The sequence below is a fragment of the Antrostomus carolinensis genome, unplaced genomic scaffold (assembly GCF_000700745.2).
Source record: "Antrostomus carolinensis isolate BGI_N321 unplaced genomic scaffold, ASM70074v2 scaffold36523, whole genome shotgun sequence".
NCBI classification, from domain to species: Eukaryota; Metazoa; Chordata; class Aves; order Caprimulgiformes; family Caprimulgidae; genus Antrostomus; species Antrostomus carolinensis.
The window spans coordinates 4753-24997 of record NW_010307882.1 but is presented as its reverse complement, the minus strand read 5'-3'; the positions used below and the strand labels follow the sequence as shown (position 1 = coordinate 24997).

The following is a 20245-nucleotide window of genomic DNA, read 5'->3' as shown; positions in this document are numbered from 1 at the left end:
TTTCCCCCACCTTCCCAAGACCCTGAGCTGCATTTCTTTGGTATACTTGTTTTTTGGGAATTCTTCATTTTTCAAGAGAGCATACTTTGGAAAAAGACAAGCATTCACAACAGGCAACAAGCAAATGCTGACAGAATACACTTGATGAAGCATTTTCTGTAGTTCTCCCCATTTCAATTAACATTCCCAATATCTCTTAAAGTCAGTTTCAGTTGAACTTTTGAGAACTTAAACTCACTCACCGCTTCTGTGATTCCACAAATCCCTGCATTAGTCACAGCATTTGTTACTACTTCAGATGACACTTTTTCATTTGTAATAGACCTATGGAGAGTAATACTCTTGAGGATCTGCATCTCTAGATCCTGCAGCGAAGTCTGCAGATCACTTTTGCTCACAAAATTGGACGTAAGCCACTGGAGAAGCGATTTGGGGAAGTCTTGTTGTTGATCACCAAAAAGCATTAGCCTGACAGATTCTTTGACCTGGGCATCTACCTGGTAGAAGTCATTAACAATTATAAGAGAAATTATTAGTCTTTATAAACCATTAAGTAATTCCATATATATATTAGGCACATGTGACATCAATACATACATTCAGTACTACATAGAAATTGAGATTTCACATGTGTTTTAACTACATTGAGCTACACTGAAATACCAGACCAGTCAGGTGTGCAGAAGAACATATGGAAAAATCTGGATGGTTCACTGTCTTGGCAAACAAGAAACACGTAAAGTTCTAGAAAACTGTGACGTTTACATTAGGGCTACAACTCTTCAGAATAAAAAAGCTGGCTGCCACAGTTCAAAGAAGGCACTGTGGCAGCTCTGAGGGGAGCAATGTACTTGTTAGGCCTACTTCAGGAAGCTGATTAATCACTCACTTTATGCTTTGACTCCATTCACAATAGCTAACTCATAGTTGAGCATTATCACAAGATGGTACTTTAGTCAAAGTTATAATCCCGTACCAACACTTATTGTTGCATTTTGTTGGCTACATTCTAGTCAGACCTATAAAAGGCTTCAAAAGCATATAAGTCTGAATTTTTTTTTTTAAGAACAGCTCTCAGATCACAAAACGAACTGACTTTTACACAAGAAACCCAAGTTTCTTTTCCATATTTCCATGGTTTAGGCAAAATACGTCAGTAAGAACAGCAAAATACTGTATACCGAATGGCTACTGCATCTTATCTTAAATGCAAAAAACCCTGCCATGGTAGAAAACAAGCCATAAACTCCTGTCTGGTAAAGTGTTATGCACTAATGCAAAAAAATTACAGTATCACTACATAAACCACTACCATTCTTTAACATAAGTATTACCCCCACATCATTTATTGCAGTGCATTTCAAGAAAGTTAGTGAACAAAATCAAGTAGTACCAAGTTTTACTGGGACAGTTACAGAAGTCACAGAACCTACTTTTTCATGAATGACATCCATTTTCTCACAACTTGTCTTCACACTTTCCCTGGTTAACAGCTCTGATTTCATCTGAGACAACTCTAGTTCTAGCTTTTTAACTTTGGACAAAAGTTGGTTATGTTCATCATCATCTCTGACAAAAACAAGGAGTCAATAATTAGGAAAGAGTAGTTTGAATCATTACATCAAATTCCAAAGCTGTGAGAACATACTTGTATAATACAAAGTGCTTTCCTAGTTCAGTTATTCACCCTGACAGACACTGTGAGCTTGCACTTCCTAGGGGGTGTTATTTAAAGCACACTTAGGCTTAATATATTCAAAGCAAAGTTGTAAACAAATCCATTGGTGATGACTTTAGAACATCACCAGGCTGACAAGTCAAACTTACATAGATTTTTGGGAATTTAAGGTTTCTGGCAAATCAGGTTTGCCAGAAATTTAAGGTTTCAGTCAAACTTTATTTGCAGGAGTTTGCCACTGGTTAGAGTGAGTTTCATGTTCCCTTACTTAAACCAGGATAACTTTAGAGGCAGGTGTTAAGTTGAGCTTAAGTAGCAGGTCACATATGACCAATATAAGTCAGTGTTCAGTGCTTGCTATGGAAAAAAAGTTATCAGCCACCATCCTAAAGCCATTTTACATTTAGATCTAATTCAAATGACAATTCAACAAGTAAGTGTTTCTTTTCCACTTCCTAATGGGGAAACTACTTAAAGTGATGCAGTTTTTATCCTGGTATTACACAGTTTGCAAACCAAAAACATAGACAAAGGATAAAATTGATACAACTCAAGAATCTTAATATAAAGCCAATTGAAAGCAGTTGCTGTGTACTTCACTAAGCAATTTGAGGAAAAATTCTAATGCATTTTTAAGAGTATGAGAAGCCACTCATTCTCCTCCTCTATATAAAGAGCTTTCTCTAGTAAAAAATGTACTTGTAGGACTGCTCACACACTGGAAGTTGGCCTTGTGATGATGTTCAGCATCACAGTTAAAGTCTACTGTAAGACAGAAGTATTCTTGCTGACAACACAAACTCTTAAGGTCAGTTAACAGGCACAAAGAAAAGCATTGTTGTATTTCAAAGAAGCACTTGTGATGTCATCATTAGTTAGCATCAGAATTGAAAAAGCAAAATATATTTGAAAAAGTGCTTGTACCTCGTTGTTTTTGCTTTTGCTATGTCAAGCTCCGTCTGGATGTCCTAAAAATTACAGAAGTTAGTTTTAATATATACAAAGAAACACAAGTGACAGAGGATAAAGAATGTTACAGGAAAATGACACATTTCAGCACATTTAGCATACAGGACTGTGTCCTCCTCACACTAATGTTTGTGCCTCTGTATAATAAGATTTTATTCCAAATAGAACCTGCTTCAGTGGTCAAATTAATAATTTTTAGTCTTTGGACTGAAATCCTCTTCAAGAAGCGGAAGCAAGAACACAAGTTTTGAGACAGTCAATTGTAATAGCTAGAGTAAAGCAAACTGGGGTTTGGGATAGCCAACAAAGACCAGTCTGTTTTATCAAAAGGTTGCAATTACAGTGAGTTAGCAAAGCTAGTTTTTAATACCTTGGATTCAGCAGAGAGCTTTCCAAGAAGGTCTTCCAGTACCAGGATGCGCAACTCATGTTCTTGATGTAAAGCCAGGAAGTTAGTCTTAAAAAACAGGGAAGAAGAAGGTGGTGTATTTTCTTTCTGAGTACAAATAGCAAAATTGAGGTTTTCTACAAAGTATAATTTTTATTTAATTCTGTGAGCGTTTAAGTGACTTATTGTGCAGGTAATGTGAGAAATTACAGAGTCTGTAATATAAAGGCCTGATTCAGCAGTAGTAGGTTATAGACAGGGAAGTTTACCCTCCTTTGTCACTAGTCCTTCCTATACTCATCTTTCTCTGTATGAAAACAGGATAAATCCATCTGCCTTTCAGCAGTGTAAGATTCTGCTTTAGACCATCTATCTGAATTAATTCTTTGTCAGTAATAACAGAAGAAGAATAAAAGCCCATGACTACTCCCTGGCATTTACTATTTATCAGTTAATTCTGTAAAAGAGAAAGAACCCTAAAGTCAAATCTCTAATAATCTGCATTATTAAAACAGAATACTTTGATCAGTATCAGAAAGTATCAATAACTGACTATCTTACCTTTTCCTCCAGTTTCATATCTTTAACATGCTGACCTATCACATTTTTTATTAGTTGCAATGTTTCACTTTTGTCACTCATCTGGGCAACCTGATCTTGAAGATTTTGGAGTAGAAGCATCACTTTGTTGTATTTTTCATCATGGTGATGGCATCTGTCAGACATGAAGACCATTTGCTTTTCCAGCTCGCTTATACGACCAGAATCAAAGATATTTATGGTATCCTACAATATAAAAAAAATTTTTTTAATATATAAAATCAAGACATTTATTTACATTACCCTTGTGTGTCAATAAGTTATTGAAAAATATTGAAGACATGGAAGTTAAGAAGTCTTTATAGATATGAAAATTCTTCCCTGGACCGTTCTCCTTTACCTTTGGAGGTTGCACAGAGTGAAAAGAATCAGCTTGTGGTTCAGGAACACGAATAGAGTCATCCATTCTCTGTATTCTATCAACACTTGTCCAATTCAATGAAGGTAATAATGAAATGAAGGCATCAAAACCCCAGAACCATATACCTATATCAGACACAAAAAGCAGAAAGGGTGTTCAAAAGAATTCTCCCTTAGGACTGCTCCTATCTACAAATTGTCTTCTTACTGAAGGACACAAGCTTCCTCGAGTTTGCAAGGTAGACATCACACAGTGGACACTACTCCAGTCTAAATTAAACATCAGCATGAGCCAGCCTTAAAATTGTTAAGTCAGGCACTCAAGAATGTTAGGGAACATCCATCAGCACCACTCACACAGTTACATGGCAGGCAACCTGCACTTTTATGTATCATGATATATTCTTTATCTCATACTACTGTATTCCTGGGACCCAGCTCTCATACAGTGACTAAGACAGGCCACACTCCCTGAAGGCAGATGTAAATACTGCTTTTTATCTCAATGGAAAATATTTTGCCTTATACCCTACTTACTACACACCACATTGCATAATATCTAATAAAACTTGGATGAAACCTCAGTTTCCATGGAAACAACCTAGCATTTCATGAAAATTACACTTATCGTACAATATCTTAGTGAGAAGCAGCATTTTCTACATGGGGTAAGTTCTTCCTTTCTTATTCTCCCTAGTACAGAGGATTTTGAATTCCCACTGTAAGTTCTGAGAAACTTCATCTTCTCCTCAAAGCAGCTACAAGTTTTTTAGGACACACAAAGACATGAAACTTCTTTTCAGAAACAGCCCAGCACTTTCAGTAAATATTTTAAACTGAGTTTGTTTATTTCAGAGTAGACAGGTGGCCTGGAATATTGCCAACTAACAAGTCTAAATAGCAGTATTTTAAGCAACTAAAGCATAGTCTGGAGCAAAGGAAAGACTTAGGATGAGTTAGTAAAAGAACTTAACCACACTTTTATGGAGATTGACAACAATCAAATTAGTCAGTACACAGCCTACTCTTTACAACCTCATTGCTACTCCTATGAAAGGAGGCAAAGAAAAAAGGACGTCAGTGAATTTACTTACTTACTCTCTCTGCCTAAAGAGCTCTATGAAATGAAATCAAAAGTATTCCTTTCATGGCAAAGGGAAAGCTCACTGACTTGTCAGTACTTTGAAAACTTGACTTACTGCCCTGTTCCTAAACAAACTTTTCTTTTTTATTTCTGCATCTTCTTTATAAAACAAAATTTCAACTAAAAATGCTATTTTGGGACAGCTGTGTTAAGCATACACTGATTTGTATTATAACTAAACGATTCACATACCCAGTAGAAACAGGAGTGGGATAAGGAACAGTAACAACTTGGAGATCTTTGGAAGGCACCTAGAGAAAGAGGAAAATTTACATGAAGCAATATATCATATTTTATTGTTTTATATTACAACTGGGTAAATAATTAGCTCAGAAACCAATTTTTTCAAAGGATACACACCTTCTTAGAAGAAACACCTTGAGCAAAGACATCAAAGTAACAAGTTGATACCACCCAGTTCTAAGCAACCTGAATATGCCAGAAGCTGCCCTCCCTAGAAGACAAAAAAGTGGTAGTGTGAAATGCAATTACTGTGGCACGTGTTCAAAGAAACCAAGCAGAGGGACATGCAACTGCAGCCAAGAATACCTTGCACAGCAGAGCAATGCATGAACACAGGCAACACATGCAGCTTATTAACACCTAGGTATCACAAGTGTGACAGCGTTATAACATCAGCTACTCAACAAAACCAACAGCCATGCAAAAAGATGAAATGCTCATTTGTTATAATGATGCTTTCTTGCCAGAAATTCAGTATTAATGGTTTGAATCTGAGTTACCATACACTGAAGACCTCAGTATATTTCAAGAAATGCACAGATTAGCAGCATTAGTTTTTGCAAAGAGGAATACCAAGACAGGAAGCAACTACCAAACCAAACACACCCCATTATTCTCGACACCCCATATTCTGTGCTATTCACACACTCATTCCCTCATGAAACAGTCTGGTTAGTCTCCCATTATGCCTGTGAACAGAAATATACCCTCTCACTACGCACGTTTTGGTCAATAAAGAAAGGAAAGCAGCACATGCATTTCAAGATACAAAAGCTACAGCATAAGCACAGTTGAAATCATGGAAGCCACGTGCTACAGCCTCCTAGTTTGTCAAAAGGAACAGGCAAGGCACACACACACGGATTAGGATAGTAACCTGGAGAGAGAACGGCGAGCCAAAGTAGAGACAACACCTTCTGAGACACAAGCCATCCCGTTGCTCCCACTGTTTGCAACACGTGAAGCATAAAGTAACCTAGATCATAACAAATTAACTCCATGTGGTAACACACACACCAACGAGCTTCAGGTTCTTCTGCAGGACATGAAGTAAAACACTCGAGCCCCTGCCCGTTACATGTCCAGCAGAATTTTACACCGTGCCTTGCAGTAACCTACAAACTTGGTTCTTCACTATTTAAAAACAAAGCAAGCCACTAATAAATATGAAACCAAGTAAAACCAAATCAATTTAGAAACAGAATTCTCATGTACAGAAATAAGCAGAACGATCAACAGCATCTGTGCAGTTAAAATACCACTTTTCCAAAATCAAAGTTTACATTTTGTAGGGTGTTTATCTAACAATGCCATGCTAAGTGTAACAGAGAACAGCAAAAAAGTGCTACCAAAACAACGAGTTTTAAGCACATCATTACTTTAAAAGCATCTTATTTGTTCCAAATTACACATCGGGTTCACTATCTAGGTTCATGTGTAGAAGAGAACAATTAAAAGTTTTCAATCCTAGTGAAAGAATTAAATAATGATGTCTAAAAAATGCTGATAAATAACAGGAAATATTCCCTACTAAAAGTTACAAGCAGTAAATTTTCATTAAACTGAATATTCCCAGGGATCTTCAGTCTGTCAGCTTTGAGTCTCTTAAAAAGAAGAAAAACAACAACAAAAAACCAATGCACTGTAACAAAATGCTGTAACTTAAAGCCCACTGAAGCCAACAATTACTCTATCTAAGACTAGGACTGTTCGTTCTACAGAGCAAACTACATAGTATACATTTAGAAAATAATCCTACATTTTTAGATTAGCAGATATGTCTGGGTTAATCTGAGGGATTATAGATATACCAACCCAATATTTTGCAAAGCATTTAGGTGACTGAAGTGTCTCAAATCATTTTCCTTTGCTGAATAAAGAGCACTCAACAGATTCTTGATGTCTCTGTCATTCAAGCTAGGGAACGCTCATCTCACAGGGAAGATTCTATCCCTATATAAGATTCCTGTAAAAATTGACTATCACTAGAACAAAAATAAAATGTTAAAAACCCTTAATTCAAATAATCTGCATACCAATAACTCATACCTTGGTTTCATTTAAAGGTGGTTTTTCAACCTACTGAGCATATAGACTTCCCCAAAGTGCAATAAATTAACAATCTGACTTGTTCTTTCTAACATACAGGATGTATGTTGTCCCTACACCTTGTTTTTACTAACAGGCAAGCAGTGGGTCAAGCTTGTACAAAAGCCAGTATCAGAGCAAGAAGTCAAACAGGAAAGGCGTTAACTAAGTTAATTTTCTAGACATTTTACACTTGTAATCTACTCTGACAGATTAAGGTTAAAAAAAACCCAAACAACAAAACAAAAAAACCCAAACAAAAAACCAAACCAACAAACACAAACCAATATGTATGATTAACATTGTGAGAATGAGATGCAAAATAAAAGCAAAGGAAAAAAGGTCCAAGTCAACCTGCATAAGAAAAGGTGTGCCAAATGGTCCTTGCTACCCTTTTAGCCCATGAGGATTGCATGTGGTCTGTGGTGTGTATTTCAAGATGTTTCTTCCCCTTACAGTCATCACCTGTTGGTTGTGGTAACAGTAGATTAATGGGACAAAGCCAGGATTAAATCAAGATTGTTACAAGAGAACTTGAACAAGTCTACTTCATAACATCAGTTATCAAAACACAAACTACTAAGCAGACTTTAGTGGAGTAAAACTTGCTTGGGGATACTACAGTACACCAGGCAATCACTATTCTCCCCCTTACATCTCAACTGCAAAACAAACATTTACTTTGTAGCTTCCACAGAGTCATGGGGCATCTATTACTATTATAGCAACAACCTGGTGTACAGCCCAAGGCCAAAAGACAACGTCAATCATGACACTTACATATTGATTCCTCATTTACACCCAGATGGCTATCTTCTCTGTAATACTCATTTACATTCATGCTTCCACAGTAGTCTGAGTGAGCTGCAACACATTCAAAAAGCATACATGGAAAGTAACTCTCAAGTTCAAAGCCTTTCATATATGCACATTTTAGCTAGCATATATGCAGATTTTAGCTAAACTGGCTTGGTTCACCATTCACTCACAGGAAACCTGAAAAACAATCAAGGAAGCAGCCTACTGTGTGCAATCTTTTTGCTTCTTTAAATAACAGGGGGCCTTTTCAGTCAAAAAAAACTTCCTGCTTCTTTTCAGATAATAAAGTTAGTAAAAAAGCCCCTAAGTAACAACTCATCAAATCCTGAGTCCCTATTCTCATCATTCTGTCAAACAGGCCAACCATTACATCTTTGTGCTTAAGAGCTTAAAAGACAGAAAAGACGACATTAGCAAGTCATAAGGCACCGAGGTAGAGAGAACAAAGTTTTATTCACACACAAAAATCAGTTACCTTCTGCCTATGGCAATTTAACTTCCCTGGCAGAGCATGTATTACAGAAGAGAAAGCACCAAAGAAGAATAGAACATTTTCAGGGAAAACAAGATGTGCTGTAATGTAGTGCAGAGTGATGATGGCAGTTTTAGTTTTGCAAGATAGATCTAATCGAGCTTTAAGTGCACGGTGAGCTTAATGGTAACAAGCTATTCCAAACCTAAAGACATTGAAAAGTTAGGATTTGACACTATCATACCAAACAGTTTTTAAAAATCAACTTAAGTTTCTCAATTTAAACATTACCTGCTACCACTTCCAAGTGAAAATCAACAAGTGAATCTTAACTGTAACACAGATCTTGCATACGTGAATCCTGATACTTCTAAACAGGGGGAAAGTATGAAAAGGGTAGCAAAACTGAGATAAAAAAGGGAGAAAGACAGAAGCCAGCCAAAAGACTACAGAAGAAGAATGCTGTAGTGCCAAAGAAGAAGTCCATCAGAAAAAACCCCAACACACACACTCTGGCTTTGTGTGGAGACCAAGGAAGACAACTGAAAAGGTACCTTTAAATTCATAACCCAGCTTCAGCAAAACCATTTGTAATAGTTGCACTAATAGTGATGCAAAAGATGTTGCAGCATGTTTGACCAATCGCAGAATCTTACTCATGTAGAAATAGGTTCCTCCTATTGAAAAAAACAGTGTGAATACAAATTATTCACCTACATAAAGATGTACTTCTATTCTCTGGTGACCATTAGCTTGTGGAAGAGTGAGGATGAAGCATGGAAAGCCTTTGTTTAGCCAGGAGTACGAAACTTAAGCAAGCGTGGTTTGAAAAGCCTGGATGCATTATGTATTACAGCAAAGCCTTTGTAACTACACATCCTAGGGGGAAACACCTTTGAGACAGGATGTATGACTTCAGCAAGAATACCTTTCCTTCATGAGAATTAAGAACTCTAAATAACAACTAATTCCTTGTTTACAGAACTCAGGGTTTCTCAATTATGTGAGCTATTGATACTGATTTTGTGGGTCAAAGCTCCAAAGAGACAAACTAAATTCTGATTCTGGATTTGAAAGGGTGAGGACTTTTCCTCACCTTCTCCACCTTTACACTGGAGGAAGTTACTGCGGTGGTTTGCCTCAAGTGCTGGAGACACACACTTCTGCAGAGCCACAGGAACAAAGCTGCAGTCCCCCATACTGCTGCTTTCCTACAATCAGTCACACTCCAAAAACCTGCCATGATTATGCACCCCTTCTCCTGCTCTCCCCAAGTTTTACTCAAACTACTGGATTAAAGTTCAAAGAAATGTACTGAGATGAGTTCCCTGTAATTTTTTTCTGTGCATATACAAACTCAGGAGCACAGAAAACAGTTTTCATACAGTGTCACTTTTAGTTCATTATACTAAGCCAACAGAATTCCTACCTGTGCTACACATTTAAAGTCACACCTTATACTCAACAAACTGATTTCTTGCTACTGAAAACTCACTTCATTCAAGAATAACACACCAACAGAATCCCAGAATTGCTTCCTTTCTAATTCAAGATCACTCAAGAAATAACTTCTTCATGATAACTGAGGACTACCAAGGATCAAGAAATTCACAATGCTATGCAAGAGGCAGGCAGACAGTCAGGACACTGAGGACAACCAGCCACAGAACAGAGATTGCCTTGGAAAGACAGAACTGTATTTACAGCAGATTCATTTGTTTTACAGTTAGGAATGCAGTCACTAGGAAGTCTATTTGGAAACAGTTTTTCCCTTTGGAGTTCAATTTTTCAAGTAGCTGAGGTTTAGCTTCTAAAAACACTCTAATAAGTTACAAGGTAAATCAGGAGCAAAAAAATACCCCCCCAAAACAAACAAAAAAGCCACCAAAACAGAAAGCAGGAAGGTATCTCAGAGATTTCTTGAATAACTGAAGCTCTACAAAGTAACAATTCTGCTCAATCTTGACAGTTTTCATAAGAAAACAAACAAACAAACAAAAACCCCAAACAAACAGAAAAAACCCGGACCATAGAAAAAGTTTCTACCTGAAAACCCTGACCAAAAATCTCATAAACAGACACACACAGATCCGATACCAGACCAGGAGACTCTTATGATGATTGTTGGTTGGAACAGCCCACTGTGTTCCAAATCAGTTTGTAAATATAAGTCATTGAGATACCATGGCATTTTAATTTTCAAACTGTTTAATTCGCAGAGCAGCATTTTTTTTTTTTTAAGTTGATAATTATTTATCAGAAGCTAACAAGGACATAAAGTTTCAACTGATATAGAAGAGGGTATTTCATACAAGGTCATCTCTGGAATTAGTTACTGGTAAATTTAGCAGGGTAGGAAAAGTGCATAAATAACACTACATGGAAAATGCATCTGTATACCATTCTGCTATCCAGATAAAACACAAGAGAAAGTAACTTACTAGATGCATGTCTCTGGCTCCTATCCCTGGTGTAAATTCTAGAAGATGGCACATGAGAAGTTGAGTATGTTGTAAGAACCTCCCTCCGATCAGAAAGCATGCTGCAGTCATTGCAAGTGTAGCCGTTGATCATTGTGGTCTGTGTTTCTTCTGCTGTTATATCACCATTTTCCTGCATCAGGGTAGAATCACTACCTACCAAACCAAGAGTGAAACGTTCAGTGCATTGATGGGAGTGTACTGCCATCACCAATTACCATTAAATACAATGCATATGGAAGGAAAAGGAAAGTGTAGTTACCTCTAGGGTCACCTTCATCATCAAGACCTTCAAAGGAAAAAAAAAAATTAAAAAATTGGTCCCAAATATAAGGAAGTCCTGTAATCAACTACAGTATCAGATATTAACTCAAATTAAGAGTCCCACTAATTTTAAGACTGCAAAGAAAAGCCACTTTATGATTAGTATTTAACATATTTTGCAGTCTACCACATGAATATTCAGACATCAGTGTAGTAGGGTAACAGTCAGTGAGAAGCATTCTACCACAGAAGTGGCAAACAAAATAATATGAATGACAACTACACCTTTTCTTAGCTCCCATGTGACTTTAAAGCAGCTACTCACAAGTTCACGCTGTTTCTGTTGTTTGGTAACTACTCTGGTACCACTATATTTTAAAATTCTGTTTTAAGAGCCAGGTAATCTAAAGTTTAGAACACATCCTACTAAGATTGAAACATTCTTTACACTAGGACTCTGTCACAAGCACACCGACTAGGAACAAAGTCTGACTTGAGAGATATAGTAAGTTGTTGATCTTCCTCTGCACAACACTTCTTACTTAGACAATATTTTATGTGAACAACTCCCTATTCTCCTCTTCAATGAGAAGAGTAGATTCCATGAAAGCATACTCATACATACCTGCAAAAATAAACCAGCCAGCCACACACAAAAACCCTCTTGGGAAACCTTGAAATGCCACTAATTTGAAACCTTCAGATTAAGTGTGTTAAACTGAAACACACTTCTGCCTATTAACAAGCAAGAAAATGCTTTTCCTTTGGCTTTTCAAAGCCAAGTTACAAGTTTACCATTCTTTAAATACACACATTTCTCTGCACATCTCTATGCACATTTTGAAGAAAAGTAAATATAATAGCTAATTACATCTATACAATCTATGGTGTTGCATCCCAAAATCTGTTTGCTTGGCATATTAACTTGTCTGTGCAATGTGTCCTGATGTTGACTATGCCAGTAAGTCAAGTTTACACACTGGACTGTGAACTTCCAGTAGGCATCTTAGCAAGCAGATATTTACAGCAAAAGAGTAAGCACATCCATGTTGTTCCATCCCGCTCCTGTTTGAGGGCAGGATGGAAAAACGGATGGGGAAAAAGAAGGAGGATGTGGACATATGTTTCTATACACTAAACCAGCAGCAGTTTTCACAGTCTGATATGAGCAACAGCAATGATTACTCACCCCAGAAATGATCCACTTCTGTCCGCTCTCGAATCAAAGATTCATCCAATACACTGGATACCATGGATGTGTCACTGCCATGGCTATTGAAACTGCTTTGGCTAAAAATGGAAGAACTGGACAGGTTTTGCCTTGGCGTGTGTCTTACACTGCCAGACTGTTTATTGATACTTTTGCGTTGCTTCACAGTCCTAGGAAACAAAGGAAAGATAAATAAAACACAGCACTGAAGATGCAAGATTCTCTGTCTCTCTCATTTTAAATGAAAAAAACAGTTAAGTTATTCCAACACTGATGTGACTAGACAGTTCAAATCAGGTTTAAAAGAAAACCCTCACGTTCAAGAATCTATACTTTTGCAAAGACTTCATTGCAAACCACACACTGAACATAACTTTCAGAGTATGGCAGTAAACACTGAGAACAAAGAATAAACCAGCAGGTAACCTATGTTTGTACTACTGTGTTCAAAGAGGAAGTCTCAAGACTCCAACAAATACATTCACTTGTAATGATGAAAAATGCTTACCTAGAAGACTGTTCTCTGAAGGACGAGGTTCCGGCATAAGGACTGTCATAGAGATCATTTTGTGCCTCATCTGATTTATTAAATCCTGCAGCAGCTAACCGTAAACTACGCCGTGACATTCTTGGCGAATCAAATACTGGATCTATTTTGTTTTCAGTCTCAAAATCCAAAGCAGATGAAGAATAACTTGAACTGCAGCAAAATAAGAAGAGCAAAGTTACTAGAGTTTAAGAGAAAATTGCCCTAGTAACAAACACACCCTTCAAGCTAGTCTAAGCTTCCATTAAAAGCAGTTTATCTGGGGTTATGGAGCAATTCCCACAAGATATGCCATGCAACCCAAATAACTTAGAAGTATGTAGATGCTCAAGGTTCTCTGAAATAATTCATATTACAAGTTTAACAACTGAAAGCAAATCACAGTTAGAAAGAAAGAACCACCATGGAAACCATGTTTGAAGTTGAGTCAGAGCAAGCATTTGTTATAGAGCCTCAGACACACAGTTCTTCTGGGACCAGTTTGAGAGAGGAAGCCATTCATGACAGTTTCTTCACCACACCTAGCAGCAAATTAAAAGTCAAGATCCACTCTATATTGCAAAGTAAAGATTCATTTTGAGTCAAAGTTCATTTCTTTTTATTTTTTTGTTTGCCAATTCCTTGTTTTGAGAACCAAAGATCCATATGCCACACAACTCTGAATTTCCATCTTCCACCAAGTCGGAACTTCCTCCCTTTATGATACTTAAACACTTCTCTACTTTAGCTATATTAGTTTAACTACCATTACTTTAAAAAAAAAGTAGTTTTAAAAAATGTCTTAATTTAACACAAATAATTAGGAATATTTAACTCTGAACAACTAAAAATTGTTTAGACTTTTCATCCATTTTTCTGTTTTATCCTACAGAAGCAAGTTTACATGTAGAAAAGCTTCATTCACACTATTACCCCAGGAAATCTAATCCACACTTTTACACTGGATTCTCTCAGAACCTCCATGAAAACTTACAATGAAGGCAAAGCAGCAACAAGACAAGGCAAACGTGAACAGATGAGTCAGTAAGAAATACATTTAGTAAACCAGAAGTTTAGCCTAAAGCAGAGTACTCCTGCTTACAATGGAAGGAAACACTCAGTTATGTAACAGAGCAGAGCTGGTCCCCACAGGAACAGCCCAGGTTATAGACCCGCTGTGACAGAGCATCTGAAGTGCCCTAGGCCAGCTTGCTCAGGGAGCCTGAGCCCTCCTGGGCCACAGAGACACAGAGCTGTAGCAGCAGTTACTTCAATAATCCTGGGGTTTTGTTTTCTTTGGGGTTTTTTGTTGTTTGGGTTGGGGGTTTTTTTGTTGTGTTTTTGTTTGGTTTTTTTTTTAAAGAGCTGAGCAAGGTATTGTTAACAAAAGCAGCTCCTTCTCCCCAAAATCTCAAACAAAAACAAACAAGCAAATTAGGTCTGAATGAGTAGATTCTACTGTGCAATCTGTAACTGAAATGGGAGCTTTCCCTTTAAAAAATAAACAGCTACTAAAAAATATATTTGGGCAAAAACAATTTAATGGAAATACTTTTCTTACACGATCGTTAAAGACCCCAGAACATTACCAAGTAATAATACATGTGTTGTAGAATCATAGACTCGTTTAGGTTGGAAAAGACCTTTAAGATCAAGTCCAACTGTTAACCTAGCACTGCCAAGTCCACCCCTAAACCATGTCCCTAACTGCCACACCTACACTACTTTTAAATCCCTCCAGGGATGGTGACTCAACCACTTCTCTGGACAGTCTGTTCCAATACTTGACAACCCTTTTGGTGAAGAAACTTTTCCTAACATCCAGCCTAAACCTCCCCTGGCACAACTTGAGGCTGTTTCCTCTTGTCCTATTGCTTGTTACTTGGGAGAACACAGACCCACCTCAGTACACCCTCCTTTCATGTAGTTGTGGAGGACAATAAGGTCTCCCCTCAGCCTCCTTGTACTACTTTGGCATACAAGTCAGTTAACACCAGAAGGCCTAGTAGCTACACTTACAGTGGTGATTTAATTCTGACAAGGTGGGTGCTTTAGAAGTGAGTTTCTTGATTGTTCCACAATGCAAAGTAAAGCAGGTAAGATGGGACTGTGTCAGAGCACATGAGCTGCGCTTCTTTCAGCTAAAAAAAAAAACCTAACCCAGACAATGCACTGCAGGAAAGCATCCAGTTACTCCAGCAGCAAATGGGCAATCAGCCCACAGGACCAGACCAGAGCTTGTCCAAAATAACTTCTTTGATTGCCCAGAGGTGCAGAGATTTGGTGGCAGGTCTCCAGCACTATCTGTGTGATCTTACTGGTCTGCCCCGCTAACGCTGCCACATGCAGTGCAGCCCCGTGTGAGGCACACGCCTGAGCACAGCTCCAAACAACCCCAGCACACAGCACTATATACACTATGCTTATTAATCCTTGCTTACATTTGAGTTGAAGGGGGAGATGAAATAAGACACAAGCCTCCTCATGTGACAACAGATTTAGTCTACATTTGATTAGGTATGAAAGGATATAGTTTTTACAGTTTTCATAAATATTGTTTGGATAGCTTGCATTCTGACAGATGTGGGGTGAGAACACGGGCTAAATACGGCTCCCCCCGTTGTTCATTCTGAAGGAGTCCGAGCCACAACAGTTTACTATCGAGTCCCTCCCTAAACAGTTGTTTCAGAACCGAGTTTTGCTATTTACACTTGCCACCATGCATTTGCTTTTCCTCATCTTCACCCAATGTTTCTTACAGATACTCAATTCACAAGAACACAAAGTACACAGGACAAGCTGACAGCTGCGACCAGCCTCAGTTTGTTTCTGTTTATGAACACTTGCTGTTATTAAGTATCTCAATGAGCATTTATATCAGTTTGGGTTGAATACACAGCTTGGAACTGAGCTCTACTATCTTAAAAAAATAAAAAGTCATGAGATCTTTTCATCTTTAAATAAAAAAATAATGTCTCTCTTGTTTATGCAGGATAATTATCTGTCCTCTGTCAGCAGGACAATATCTAGAAGTCTCCTAACTTGCCATCTCAGTTTCCACGCTTTGGAAAGCAGCCTTTTTTCTTCTACAAAAAAAGACTGCAGTAAACTAAAACTCTGCCTTTCTTTCACAGGACAGAAGTGAACCTGTACACTGATGGTACATATGCATGTCTAGCAAAAAAAATACATTAAAGGTGGGATGTAATTAGCCCACACTCCTAGATAACCCACACAAACAGTGCAGACTCTCGCTCCTTCTCCTGACAAACAGCTCCTCCAGCTGCCGGTAGATCTGCTGACTGTATTTGATCTTACATTTCCAGCTATTGCCTTGACACCTTTACATGAGCCTTCTACAGAATGAGAATGTTGTAGACTTCAGTGGGTTAATTTGCAAGTTTGTTTATGAGTGGAATGGGAACAAGGTCTGCCAATTTTAGCACACCTATAGCTTTATCTGGAGGACCTTAAGTGTCATTTGTTTTACACTGCTAATTTCATTCCAAGAAATACCTAATGTTCTTGATTATTCAAGATAATAATAGATACAAGTAATACACCTCGAGAACTAGAGCTAAACTGACATCTTGTAACATGGGTGCAGGCATATAACCCGTGTACAAATGTTCAGATGCTTTCTGACCAGGGCATTGCTTATATTAACTGACCAAGGAGATGCTATCCTGAGTTGCTTAGCCATTGCTTTAGTCATTCCCAGAACACAAGTAAAAAACACCACAGGACTTCATTCAACTATTTTGCAGAAAGTTTCATCCTGATTTAATGCTCTGACACAGGGGGAAAAAAAAATTATCAATTTAATCCATATTTGTGAAGAAAAAGCAGTATTAAAGGAACCTGAAATGACAGAAATGCAAAACCAACACAATTCAAGATGATGGTGACTACAGGAAAGATCAGCCTGTAGAAGGGGGTGTAAATTACATGTTGACAAGTGGGTGAGATTCACAAGTTTGACTTGCATTTTGAAGAGGATAAAGGTTATTTAGCTATATCAGTTTAATGCTTTTCTGATGTGGGCTGGAGAAGTAAAAGCACAAAGCAGAAGCACTACAAACTGTTATGAACACACAGTAATCCCAGTGAGTATTAATATAAATTCTATTAATAGGTCATAACCAAACCTATTAATAGCTTTGTGGTATCTGACTTCACTGTACTCTCTGCAGTGCCACATGCACGAGCCAATTTCTTTAAAGAAACTCACAGAAAGATTTTGTAAAGATTGAACTGTCAAAGGCAGAACAAGCCAGATCAGAATATAAGCAAAACAAATACAGGTCGAGGGTGAGAGAGGAAGTAATGAACTTCAGCATTTCTCATTAGCAACTCTGCCTAACTCACCCTTTCCTCAGATTCTTCAAACACTGCTTGATCCAAGGTAGGAAGAGCTGCATCAATAATACACGGCATTGTGCACAGACTCAGCAAGCAGATGCACAGTGAGAATCTGCTCAGAAGACTCTAGTTCACTCTCTTGGCAGTGAAAGCAGGCAGTGAACCAAGTCGTTTTCCCCCATTATTTTAATACTTGGGGCTTCACAGAATTTTTCAGTAGGAAATTTTAAATAATTGTTTGATAATCCTTCCTTTCTACACAAGGAAGAATCACAAAGAATTAATTTCAACCCCGTTTAACTATGCTTGCCTTTACTAAGTCAGTTATTAAACTTCAGTTTATCCAGCTCTGTCCATTTCCAATCACCTACATCTAACAGTTTAACTCAGCAAAATGGGAGGCCAAAAAGTTTCAAGACACTTAACCCTCCTCTTCTACAAAGGCCTCTTCACAAGCTCTCAGTTTCGCAAAATTACAATCTTCATTTAGGCAGGAAGTCAAATAATCCAATTGTCTTCCACACAAAACCCAAAGTCTGAAGGAACTATACTCCAGATTTCAAACAGGATTTATCAGTCTGCATCTTCCTTTACTGGCAAGTTAATCTCTGCTCCTGTGGTATTCTTGTTTGCTTCAGTGAGAAACAAAACTCATAACCAACAAAACAGTGGGCAAGAAGAAAAACCAAGCTCAGAAGGGTTTGACTCCCAGATTAGTTTAAGCAAGCCATTGAACTTTACTTTGCCAATACTCTCGAAAATACACAAAATTATAATAAAAAAGAAAATAAATCAATTTCTTAAGTTAATACTAAGACCCACTTATTCCCTCTTATCTGCAAGAAAGATTAGTTGCTGTGGAGAAGATTGTACCATAGAGCATACCAGTATCATATCAGACAAATACAACAACTAAGGAAAATAAATCAAACCAGATGACAATTTCACAGCTTGTTTTAAGAAAGATATGCTTACAGAGACACAAAAATCACTGTCTAAGCAACCTGTAGAATCAAAGTTTACTTCCACTGCTCACAGTAGAGAAAGTTATTCTCTGTAAAAGAATTAAAATATTTCAGCCAATTTCTAAGGTACTTCTGCAATGTAAAGCACCTGAAATCACTTAGTAATATAACAGTGAATCTGCTTGCTGATACAAGGCACATAAATCATCTGTCATTGTCCAGTATGCCTTATTAGTAATTAGTAAACCCACTTGTATTTAATCAACATTCTACCCATGTTTTTCTAAAAATTCAGAAAGAGTATGTATGTATATATGTAATTGATGCAACATAAAACACATTCCATTTTACAACACTACTGACATCAGGCTACAGCTAAAAACCCCATGATCCCCCCAAAAAACTGATGACACTACAGTTATAGAGTACACAAAAGGAAGAACATTAAGTTAGCGAGCTCTTATTTCTACAGTTTTGCCAACTTCTGTTTTATTGGCAAGCAGTCAAGTATTCTCCAACCAAAATACTATTATTTTAATACACAATAATGATTTACAGACACAGAATAGAAAAGCAAACCCATACTGCACCCTAACAAACATTTTTTTAAAACTTAAAATTAGTTAAATCAATAACTGAGGCTCGCTGATGTATACTTGCTTCAAAATACATCTACCTACTCAACAGGAAAAGCGAGCTAGATTAAATCAGCATCTACAATCTGCTCTATTAATATTACAAAAAACCTCAAATAGGCATCACAACATTTATTTCTAATACATAATACAAAACCAAGCAAACACTACAGAGTTATTTTTAGAAAACTGAAGTGATTTAAGAAAAACAGTCTAATAATGGTCAGTTTAATGAAAAGATACAAGAAAAAACAAGTTCATTAGAATGCAGATTTTTATATTCACACAACAAGCAGTTTTGCTAAAAAAACGTAATCAATATGTGACTTCCAGCCAAGTTCCACACTAGCAGCAATGAGCACATATCAATCAGTGCTTTAAAGCGAAAACGGTGCCAAGCCGCAGAAGAAAACACCCAGAGAAGTTACAAGACATACCAGAAAACATCTAAGAACTCTGATGACGTATTTAGAGAAATAAAACAGCAATTGTAACTAGGTGTAAACTATTTATTCATAGCAACTAATAAACACTGAGTCATGACTTTAGTCATTGTCCTGTTAGTTCAACATGTATTTTTAACTCCATTTGGGACACAGCAGTTATTTTAAAAACAGACTAGATAAAGCATGCTTCTTCAAAGAAGTCAGCTACTTACCATGGAAGCTAAACTCTCCAGAATTAACAACATTCAGAGAACATACAGTTTCTCTACAAGAAGAAAAAGAGTTCTCACCTGAGTGCATATGTATAGCCAGTGTTCTCTGGCAGACATTGGGGAGGAGTGTACATGTGTAGACGTGAAAAGTCCATGTTGACTGTTTCAAATCATACTGTAAAAGGTGAAAATAAAGTAATGCAATGACTTGAAATTACAGAAAGTCAATGAAGAAGCCTTTGCATTGTTCAGCCTGTGTAATGAAGTATTGAAATACAAAAAGCTACTATTCCCGGAAATCTGGAGCTCTCAGTATTTCAGCAGCATTGCTGCTGATGCTCGATATCCCTGCACGAAGCTCAGTGTATTTCTGACCACAACTTT

General features: G+C 37.4%; 1 protein-coding gene across 1 annotated transcript in view; it reads right to left on the bottom strand.

Moving 5' to 3' along the window:
* The window catches only part of SUN1 (Sad1 and UNC84 domain containing 1), a 23108-nt gene extending 3092 nt beyond the window's left edge, over positions 1 to 20016 (bottom strand). The window contains exons 1-17 of the mRNA XM_010165611.2: positions 19940 to 20016; positions 13224 to 13415; positions 12695 to 12885; positions 11504 to 11530; positions 11203 to 11397; positions 9316 to 9438; positions 8251 to 8334; positions 7825 to 7935; positions 6260 to 6358; positions 5500 to 5593; positions 5332 to 5390; positions 3976 to 4121; positions 3597 to 3821; positions 3018 to 3104; positions 2603 to 2646; positions 1434 to 1569; positions 243 to 497 (exon numbers count right to left, since the gene is read on the bottom strand). Coding sequence (XP_010163913.1) covers positions 243 to 497; positions 1434 to 1569; positions 2603 to 2646; positions 3018 to 3104; positions 3597 to 3821; positions 3976 to 4121; positions 5332 to 5390; positions 5500 to 5593; positions 6260 to 6358; positions 7825 to 7935; positions 8251 to 8334; positions 9316 to 9438; positions 11203 to 11397; positions 11504 to 11530; positions 12695 to 12885; positions 13224 to 13415; positions 19940 to 20016 — 2145 coding nt within the window. The remainder of the gene's footprint in view (positions 1 to 242; positions 498 to 1433; positions 1570 to 2602; positions 2647 to 3017; positions 3105 to 3596; positions 3822 to 3975; positions 4122 to 5331; positions 5391 to 5499; positions 5594 to 6259; positions 6359 to 7824; positions 7936 to 8250; positions 8335 to 9315; positions 9439 to 11202; positions 11398 to 11503; positions 11531 to 12694; positions 12886 to 13223; positions 13416 to 19939) is intronic.
* Positions 20017 to 20245: the final 229 nt, after the last annotated feature.